The sequence below is a fragment of the Gadus macrocephalus genome, chromosome 1, assembly GCF_031168955.1.
Source record: "Gadus macrocephalus chromosome 1, ASM3116895v1".
NCBI lineage: Eukaryota > Metazoa > Chordata > Actinopteri > Gadiformes > Gadidae > Gadus > Gadus macrocephalus.
This window is the reverse complement of record NC_082382.1, coordinates 19,361,273-19,372,012: the sequence shown is the minus strand read 5'-3', so window position 1 is coordinate 19,372,012 and position 10,740 is coordinate 19,361,273. Positions and strand designations below refer to the sequence as shown.

The following is a 10,740-nucleotide window of genomic DNA, read 5'->3' as shown; positions in this document are numbered from 1 at the left end:
GCCTATCAAGAGTATTGGAACTGCATTAGTCTGATCTGGTCCTGGTCTGCGAGGCTCCCTCATAACCCTGTAGATACCCTATTTAAACATCTCGCGAGAACTCTCGATAACCCGCGAGTCGTGAAAGACTATTCTGCACCGCCTTTCACAGCACTGCGCCGTTAAGCGCTGCATTACCACTGCATGTCCACAGGGTGGCGGTGTTGGAACAGGAATGCCAGTTGGATCCGAGTGGGCGCGCGCTTATATCCATACTGTATTTTATTCCTGTTTTTTGTTTCCCACTTAAGCGACAGAATCAATGAAAGCACCATATGATAAGTTACTGGAGTAAAAGCCCCACTCTACGTGGGGTGTACAAATATTGATCCAATAGACATTTTGAGCTGATTTTTGAAAGATTAAATAAAGATGATGTCAATGGTAAAATGTGCGTAGCAACTGTTTGATTAATTATCCAAGACACTAGCCATTCTAATCGGTAACCCAGTGTGATCATGTGGAAAATTATGTTAAATCATACGCAAATATGGGGACACTGTTTCTCAACTTGGTTGTTCAATTCATGTCATTTATTAATTTTATTGACTTGTTTTTCTCTTAGATACAACAGTATTGTTTCTTTGTAGGCACTGCCGTGCTAAAATGTTAATATAATTATTTTAGAGAAGGACCAAAATTGTATGATATTGTCATATGATGTACAAAATAACCTAGATGTTCATAGCAAGAGTGGTATGTGCCAAATAACATAGAAAATGTATTGTTTTCTGACAATCATTTCCTTTCCAACAGGCTTGTATTTGCTGGCATAGTTCCTTCGTTGTTCTTCTTACGCTCTTATATATATGATTTCGACAGTGTGTGTGTATTCTATTTATTTTTGGTTGTTTTTGTCATGATTGAAATGGAGTGAAAAAATGAAAGAAAAAAAACAGTAATTTTTTTTCACCACTTTTGTTTTTAGAAGGAATGATTTGCTAATCGCTGGTTGGGATTCTGAATCCCCCATATTTGATAGGTAATTGTGCCAAAATGGAGGGAACCCATGCTACCACCTGTTGTTATTTATAGTGAACAGTAGCTCTGGTTCTGCTTCTAATTCAGATTGTCTCAAAGTTAGGTCTCCTACTTTGTTCATGTCTTACCCTTTCAACCAACAACACTGAACGTGTTTGGCCGGCAGTTTGACAGATGAGGGGCATTAGTGGCGTCTCAATCACATTTTTGTTTCGGCTAAACGGAAACGTTCACGTTTTATCATGTCTCCTTCCCCACTCTCTTTCGCTGTATCCCAACTTTGACACATCCACTGACAGCTATTGTTAAGTAGCCTACTAATGAAGGAAGGATCGAGCCCTTTAAGAAACATAAGAGAAATCATACAATATTGTTATTGCGGGTTTGAATGTCCAGATCCTCGGTCTATAATTAACACAGCGTCAACCATTGAAAACACAATCTGTAGATAGAAGACAAATCATTTGGTTGGTGCATCTTCATTTGTACTTTCCATTTACCCATCACATATTCTCTCCATGCGTTCCCCACATGGTGGGTATAGTTTCATTCTGGGCATTCGGGGCATACATTTACTGTAGATAGTTGTAGATAGCTATGGAAGCCAGAGGAGCAAGACTGGGCAAGTATTGTGGGTTATGGTCGTCTTTGACCTCCTAGCCTACCGTGTCCTTCAGAACTAGCATACTGTGTCCTTCAGATCTAGCATCCTGGGTCTTGGAGAGCTAGCCACTTGGGTCTTTAAGAGCAAGCATCCTCGGTCTTTGAGAGCTAGAGTCTTGGCTCTTTGAGAGCTAGCATCTTGGCTCTTTGAGAGCTAGCATCTTGGCTCTTTGAGAGCTAGCATCTTGGCTCTTTTAGAGCTAGTATCCTGGTTCTTTGAGAGCCGGTATCATCAGAGCTAGCATCTTGGGTGTTTTGAAACTAGCATACTGGGTTGTTTAGAACTAGCCTACTGGGAGTATCAGAACTAGAGTGCTTGGACTGTCTGAAGAAGGGCTATAGGCTAAGCTGTACTTGTATCTCTCACAAGCACTTAAACCCCACTGATCTGAGCAGAACTTTGATAAGCGCTTAGCTCTCCGGATGTTCAAATTAGTTTCTCTGAAGCTGGCTTCACTTTTCAATAGATGAGCAGGCCTAAAACCATGCTCAAAAAATGGAAATCAAGAAGAAACGTCAAAAATGGAAGCACTGTACTTATTTTTTTGTCTGGCGGCATTTGGTGGTGTTATGCTAGACAGTCGCATCCACAAATGCAGGCTGGGAACCTTTTTTGTTCTATAATTATTTTAATGAATGACATGTCATTCACAGCTAACACATTGATTTCTTACATATGGTTGTTAAAAAAGAAGATGCTATGGTTTAGGTTACAAACCTTTTTATGTTTGGTTGACTATTTGTAGTGATTCATGTCATGTACTACTGTAATAAGTACGTGCTGTGTGACGCAATGGGTTCACATTCAAATATTCCATTCTGCCAACTTCAGAAGGTATTTGAGCTAATAGTCACTGAAAACAAACATTTGGTTGAGCATAAATGAACATGGTTGCTGTTCCTTTCCCCACTGTTACACACGATAAAATTAAAGTGTATATATATATACACTCTTTTTAACTGTATAGTATTTTAAAGAATAAAAAAAAGCATTGGTGCATTTGTGTGAAGAAAAAAAATCATTGAAAAAAAAGATGGGCTTAAATGGTTGGTGCTTGTTTGGTTTAAGTCTGAATTGTATATCGCCTCCGTTCTGTTTGTTGAAAATCAACAACCAATATATTGTGCATGACGTGTTTAGCAGTCATAATGATGTCCATTTGTGAAATGTGTATCAAATTGAAAAGGAAAAAAATGAAAAAAGAAATGGAAAAAAAACGTTAATCTGTAGATGCACTTATTGTACATTGTGTTAGGTTAGTAGTTTGACTTCAAGTTTGGACTGCCTTACAACTGTACCGGACTAGGTGGTTCTGAAAGACGACGCAAAGACTTGAGGCGGGAGACCTAATGAATAAAAAAATTTACAAGGATTGTAGAATAATATTGAACAATTCTGAAATTTGCAGTTCTTTTGATGCTTGTGATTATTGAAGATGTACTTTAGAGAAATTTCATTGAAAAGATAAGACTCTGTTAATTCTGTAGAATAGAAATGTATACCAAATGTAATCTTTCCAATGCTATGAAGAATTTATACATGAAATTGATATGCAATAAAACCTGTGTGCTTTTTAATCGAACTGTCCACTGTTATTTGTGTTCAGCGCGATAGATTGTTGGGTGGTCAAAATAACTTTTTTATCTGGATTTGTAGTACAATTTAGTACAAAGACAAAAAACCCTCTTGTTACATCTTCCAAAAACATCAGTAGTTTTTAATAAATACATTTGAAAACATAAAGTTAACGCGGTATCATGAATTGAATCTACAGGGTTGGGAATTTCTTCAAATGTCCTTCAAGGTATTATTGTAACCGCCTACAATACATTGTTTAGCAAGGAAGAGAATCGCAACCCTTCTGAGAAACTTGCAAAAAATAAATAACCCCGGCAGAATCGATTAAGTTTGGCACTCAAAGGATTTGAATCATGCGGAAGGCAGTTTCACTGATGGTAAAATATGTAGTGACGCATTTACAAGAAACCTGCGTGTGTGCGTCTGGCACACACCCCAGTGTTGTGTCCTTTGCGAGGTGGTGCATGTCAACCCTCGCACCAGGGGACGTGACCATATAGACGGCGAAGCCGTCCGGCCATTCTCTGACATTTTAAATATCTCAGACTTCGCAACTTGGTCAAATTTTAACCGTTAATCTTTGTTCAAACATTTGAACGTTCAAACAGTTTTTCGATATCATTTATAATTAAACTTATACTAAGTTTCATTTTAAAGCTGATTTGTATTTTTTCATATATTTCAACGGAACTCATTGACTTCCGTTGAGGCTGGGGCGTGAGAATTACACCCGCTCTAGCACAAGGACAAGGTAGCTATCACAAAAGCTAACCATTTGGGATGTTGTGGAGCCTAACAACGACAATATTTAACCTAGAAACACAATGTTTAGCTAAAATGGTTACGGTATTTCTTGTCACACTGGCCGAAAAATGATGAATCGATTGGAAGTATGATACAGGCATGTGTTTGTGGGGATCCCCGTTTATATGGCTAGGTCCTTCCTACATATCCGGGGTACTTTCGGTAGAAACTAAATGCTAATGTGCTTTAAAACGATATTTTCAGGTCACGCTAACTATACAAACGATATGCACACACACAACCATATACAGACGAAACACACACACACACACACACACACACACACACACACACACACACACACACACACACACACACACACACACACACACACACACACACACACTCTACACCAGAGGTGACCAACCTTTTGATTGCTGAGGCCCAAATTCAATTCTGAAAATGTTCTGCGGCCCACCCAAACTTTTACCCTTTTCATAACTCTGAGACGAGAATGACATTAAGTATTTATTCAATGCAATTTTGAACAATGTTGTTGTCAGACTTTTCATATAAGCTCTCATGAGCCGAAAAACATTGAAGACATAGGCCTCTTGACTAGACCGAGGTAGGCTTTTTAAAATCAAAAACTGTTCGAACATATTGATATAGCCTATAAATGTATTTGCTGAGTATATTTGGACACATTTACACATATTTGTCAGTGCACTAAAAATCACAAATTGTTCCAACATATTTACATATGTGTTATATATGTATTAAGCCTATACATTTTTATTTGAATGTAAATCTCTTTGGGTATTGTTCTACCTTAACAATTCAATCCCTTTTAGTATCCTTCATGATAATAAAAATATATATATATATATATATTGTGTATTTTCTTCCAATTGAAAGGCCTCCCACGGCCCACCTGCAACACCTCGGCGGCCCACTAGAGGGCCTCGGCCCACAGGTTGGGAAACTGCTCTACACTACACTTGATTCAACCATTTCAAACTTTATCAGAACAGCTCAGCTATTCTATATTTTATCCCAAATGTATTGAAACGTTAACACTTGAGCTATTTGTTAAACTCTTACACTTTATTTGTTTCAAACCATTTATATATTTTAAATTGTGTGCATGTTTAAATTTTTTACTCCATTTAGGCTTCTGAACTCTGTTCAAATCTTTTCACTTGATTTAAGTAATTTCTTTACGTGTTTAACTATGTGGGTTTATTAAATGCATTATTTATTCATTATTTTCTAGTTAACATATTTAATGCAATTATGATTGAAATAAGATGGAACAGACATACAAGGGATATGAAATCATTGTTCTATATATCTAAGGGAATAAACATTATGAAGTAAAGCACCTGCTCTGAGCGTGGCTCTGCGCTACCCCTTTAACAACGACCAAATCAGAGCAGGAAGTAGTCTAGGGGTACGCTCCCTCCTCGTCCACTGCAGAATCAAAACATTTAGGTGCGCAATGGGTAAAGCTGCGTTATCCAGGATGTTTCATTAAAATCGCATAATCTGCAGTGAAGAATATTGTCAAAAAGCTTCGTGCATCATGCTTCAGTTGAAGGACACCGTGGACCCGGAAAGTCCGGGGGCTGCGGTTCTACATCCCGCAGAAACCGAGGAGGGGGTCGAGGTTGCGTTCACGCCACCGGAGGCCGGAGGAAGCTTCGGCTCTTCGATGGCCTGCTGCTCCCCACTACAGACGCTGACGCCTTTCCACGTACACAACCCCACAATGCAAGCCAAAGTTAAAGACTATTTTGTTTTCAGGGTAAGTTCGAGGTTCCAGACAATACTAGTGATAACCGTCATAGTTTTGAAGTCAAACACGGCTCTGATGTTTAATTGACTGAAGCAACAGTCACTTTGGTTCTGCACACACCTCTGTTGATTCGCTGCAGTTCTTAGACATGAGTTGTTGTTTATTACAACAGACCCAGTGCAGCCCTGTGCTCCCAGTGGGCTACTTGTTTATCAATACTAGTAAACGAATGATGAGTTTTTGTGTTGTTACTGAGGATAGTTAGAAGGCCAAATGTTATTACAAAAAAGAATACCAGCATTCATATCAAATTGACTGGTAAAAGGTGAAATATAAATGGATAGTAATGAATAGAATAATACAAAGTGATGACATGGGGTAAGTGTGCGGTCTTCCCTCTCAGCCAGGTACAATTGAGCAGGCGGTCTGTGACATCAGGACAGTGGCCCTCCCCTCAGAAGATGGAGAGGTCCTCAGTGTGTGGCTGTTGGCTGAGTGAGTCCTACCTCTGTCTCCACTCATCAATACTGTACTGTCTGAGTCCTATACCGTCCTAATGGATCAGTACTAGACTGTATCAATGCTATGCTCTCAATGTATGCATATTACACTGTAACAATGTATCAATACTAAGATGAATACTATATGAATACTACTACTAATGTATCAATTTAGACAAATAAACTTGGCTCAATGTATCAATACTTGCTATAGTATACTGGCTCAATGCATCGATACTTGCTGTACTATACTGGCCCAACTATACTATACTGGCTCAATGTATCAATACTTGTTGTATTATACTGGCTCAATGTACCGATACTTGCTATCCTATACTGGCTCAATGTATTGATACTTGCTATCCTATACTGGCTCAATGTATTGATACTTGCTATACTATACTGGCTCAATGTATTGATACTTGCTATCCTATACTGGCTCAATGTATCGATACTTGCTATACTGTACTGGCTCAATGTATTGATACTTGCTATACTATACTGGCTCAATGTATCGATCTTATCTTGTGTCAATATGTCAAGTTGATCATTACAGACACAAGGAGAAACATAAGCGATTCAGCCCTATTTAGGTCTGGCAGACCACTACAACCTTACATCCCAGGGATAACCCATGTCATACATGTATTAGATTGTTAACCACTCATTTTTTTTACTCCCCCCCCCCCCTAAAACGCCCAGAGTGGACCACTGGAACAACGAGAAGGAGAGACTGGTGCTGATCACGGACCGGTAGGCGAGACGTCTTCACCCCATCACCTACCAGGACGGGTCCATTGATGTTGTCTGATTGGGTGGTCGTGTACATGGGCTGTGTCTTCTGTGTGTGTCCACAGGTCCCTCCTGGTGTGCAAGTACGACTTCATCAACCTGCTGTGTCAGCAGGTGGTCCGGATTGCTCTGAACGCCGTGGACACCATGTCCGTGGGAGAGTTTGAGTTCCCGCCCAAATCGCTCAACAAGTAAACCGCCATGTTTACTGGTTTCGTTGTTTTTGCTTACGTCTCTGTGTATGTCAGCTCAAGGCTCGTTGGCACGGCTCATGCTTTGTTATCTCTGCATGTTAAGTATTGCAAAGAGGGAGTAGGTATTGGGTCATCATGTGTGCTTTAGGGGGGCTAGGGGCAACAGGTTACGCAGTGTTTACGAAACCAACCTATCGTGTTCACTTGGATTTCAAAAGGACTTGCAGTTACCTGCAAGTCCTTAATATGGTTTGCGTATCAAACTAACTAACCCTGTGCATCATATTTTCTAAGACATACTTTAACTCTTCGACATATATCAGAGTGAAACTTCCATGAAGGTCATGAATTAGGAACACGAAGTGCAACGGATAAAACCTACCTAGCACAGGTACATACGTATGAAACAAGACAGTGCAGTCCTAGTCCAGACGGGAGCTGACCCGGACGGCCTGGTTCTGTCGTTCCCCCTACAGGAGGGAGGGCTACGGGGTGCGTGTGCAGTGGGACCACCGTCCGCGGGCCTCCTTCGCCAACCGCTGGAACCCCTGGTCCACAGACATGCCCTACGAGACCTTCACTGAGCACCCCATGGCCCACGCCGACGAGAAGGTGGCGTCTCTCTGCCAGGTGAGAGCCTCAAGACTCAGTTAGGGTTCCACGTCGACGCAACCAAAGGGGGTTTACGGACCCATTCCGTCCTTACGGACCCTCCTTAAGGACGCATCCACCGCAAGGACCTGACGTGCGCCTCCAAAAAAAAGTTAACCTTGCGTCGAGGCGACGCAGAAGCAAGGGCTGTGATTGGTCCGCTGACTAAAAGCCGACGCAGAACCAAAACAGGTTCACGACTGTGTGGAAGCGTCTGCGTGGTCGTTGCGTTGCGTCGCCGTGGAACCATAACTGAGCCTTAATGTGGAAGTGAGGAAGCTAAGGCAGACGCCGTACAAAGCCTTTTGAAGGTGTACTTTTTCTTTTGGAGGTTCTGTTAAAAGAGGAGGCGTGGTAGACTGGTGTTTTCTGTTTTATATTAGAATAAAAATGGTGCATGATGAGTACAGTTCCGATCCCAAGATGTTTGCTCATAGGCCGACTGAAATGCTTCAACCAAATCCAGTGACCGTGGTGTTTAGCTCTCAGGGTCTGACTTTGATGTCATTTTAAAAAGCTGTTCCAAAGTGGAAGTCACAGTCACTACTCTCTTTCAATGAAATAAGTTTCATTAAACTGACCAGTCCATGGGTTGGAAAAACGTATGCTCGTCTTTAACGGTTCGTCTTTAAATCCAGTTTTTTTTCTGCCCTCTAGTTGGACAACTTCCGGACCCAGCTGGTGCAGGCGGTGAAGAAGGCCCACAAGGAGCACCCCATCCCCGGCCGCTCCAACGGGGTGCTGATCTTGGAGAAGCCCCTGCTCATCGAGACCTACCTGGGCATCATGTCCTTCATCAACAACGAGGCCAAGCTGGGCTACTCCATGACCCGGGGCAAGATCGGCTTCTAGAGGAGCGGTTCCGGATGAGCTAACCCTAACCTAGATTAACCCCCCCCCCCCCCCAGTGCGGTCTAATGTACGTATCGTCTGTCAAAAGGACTCCGCCCTCAAAGGGAGGCGGTCACTCTACTTTGGTGTGATTTTCGTTTTTTTTTGGGTTGATCGGTCGGTGTGCGCCCGCAATTAACCTCCAATGCTTTCTCACGAGTCGGTGTTGTACTTGGGTCTCCGGGCAGAGTACATGTTGTACAGCGTTGCATGGACTGTCCGCTCACATGAGTTCTGTTTCCCCCCCCGCACCCCGTAAAGTGACTGTTCCAACCGACGCCATATGGGTTCTCAGGGGCTTGTGTGAAGAGTGGATTCGACTTCAATGGAAGTGAGTGTTTTCGTGGTCAATATCGATGAATATCATGTGTTAGAGTGCGTTTTATCCCTCCTCATTTCACCGTGAGCCTCTTATTCTGGATCCGTCGGGCCTGTTGCGTCTGTATGATCAGAGCGGGGTCTAAGCAGGGTCTATTCAGACCCCAACAAACAGCCAGAGAGGTGAGAGTTCAAGGTCGCAGGAACGCTGATTCCATTCCATGGACAGACTCCAGGGTGCCACCTGGTTCCGGGGTCACATCCTTAAGGTCCTAGGAGGGGCTCTCTGAGAATAAGGGCCACTCCAGTTGTATTTCAAAGGAATGGGGCTTATGCACCTAGTGGCCACCTCGGTTCTGAACACTAGCTGGCATTTAGCCCCAAGATGGGCACCAAGATGGACGCTAGGTTGCATAGGGCCCATTGTGTCATCCAGTACCGACAGCGTTCCCTCGATGGGATTTTTGTCCCATATGCATGAAATAACACTAATAATCAAAATCAATCATAGCTTTAAAACAGTGTCTTAAAATGAACAGCTCAATGGGTTGTTGACATACATGTTACCTATGCTTGCTAATGGGTTTCTGTAAACTTGAGTCGGATTGTCTGTTACTGTAAGTTCCTTGGTAAGCTCCTGTGACCTCGTCCTGTTGTGGGCGCCGTCTGTTTCCTGCCACCGTGTGCTAATGGTTGTAAGTATGGCATTGCGATAAGATGAGGGAGCTATTGCCGATAGCTAATGAGCTCAGGTGGCTATGTTCTTAACCATATGATTGTCAATGAGGGGTTTTACAAATTAGCGTTGTATATCACACTCCTATGTTTATTCAGTCGCCTTAATTGTACTGTCATTGTATTTATTTTAGGCAGTTAACGCATGAAACAATGCGTCAATAGCAAACTTTCATCTGGGCATAATGTTTGCAGTTTGTGGTGCACTCCATCGCTGAAAGCTAAGTTGATTCATTGTTTGAAATCTATTACTGCAGATGGATTTGACTCATTCGATAATTATGAGATCTGAGATTCAGATTGATTTCATTCAGGAGAGGAAGTCTTGTGGAGATGTTCATAGAAATCCTATGTTATAATATATACAACTGTATTAATCTATATGAAACTATATTCATATTAAAGCGGAACTGTGTTCATTGCACTTCCTCGGCTTTTGGTAGATAGTTGGATAATGTTTTGCAAATAAATGACCTGTGCATGTGTGTTGCATGATTGTTTCTTTTTGAAAGAAATGGTCTACTTTTGATTCATGTTTTTTGGTTTTCAATGATCTGGTATTCTAATCCTTGAACTGATTTTTAGAACTATTAGATCCCCATTGCCTTTCTCAAGAAGGGTTCTCGCACAAGGCAATTTTCTGGTTTCATGTCAAATCTGGCTCTAAGTGAGCTCTTTGTGTTGAGTTACGCGGGTTTTACAGATCATATTGCACCTTTATGGGCTCGCTCTATTACGGAAAAATACCAAGAATAATCTCAGTAACATCGCTTACAGACATGAATCTAATAAAATACATATTTGACCTATTTAAGATTCTTGTCTTCTGTCCACTCTAGGCTTCTCAGACGATTT

General features: G+C 41.7%; 1 protein-coding gene across 1 annotated transcript; it reads left to right on the top strand.

The window, feature by feature from the left end:
- Positions 1-5,425: 5,425 nt before the first annotated feature.
- On the top strand, positions 5,426-10,694 carry tprg1l (tumor protein p63 regulated 1-like). Its single transcript, XM_060051503.1, has 6 exons — positions 5,426-5,813; positions 6,208-6,299; positions 7,007-7,057; positions 7,162-7,287; positions 7,767-7,920; positions 8,599-10,694. Exons 1-6 carry the CDS (start codon positions 5,592-5,594, stop codon positions 8,791-8,793), a joined length of 840 nt encoding a protein of 279 aa, XP_059907486.1. The 5' UTR covers positions 5,426-5,591; the 3' UTR covers positions 8,794-10,694.
- Positions 10,695-10,740: the final 46 nt, after the last annotated feature.

What these genes read in the sequence shown, in the direction of transcription:
- tprg1l (XM_060051503.1), top strand. Translation starts at nt 5,592, where the DNA reads ATGCTTCAGTTGAAGGACACCGTGGACCCGGAAAGTCCGGGGGCTGCG. An exon ending in AAGACTATTTTGTTTTCAGG is followed by an intron (nt 5,814 to 6,207) that starts GTAAGTTCGAGG and finishes CTTCCCTCTCAG; the next exon opens with CCAGGTACAATTGAGCAGGC. An exon ending in AGGTGGCGTCTCTCTGCCAG is followed by an intron (nt 7,921 to 8,598) that starts GTGAGAGCCTCA and finishes TCTGCCCTCTAG; the next exon opens with TTGGACAACTTCCGGACCCA.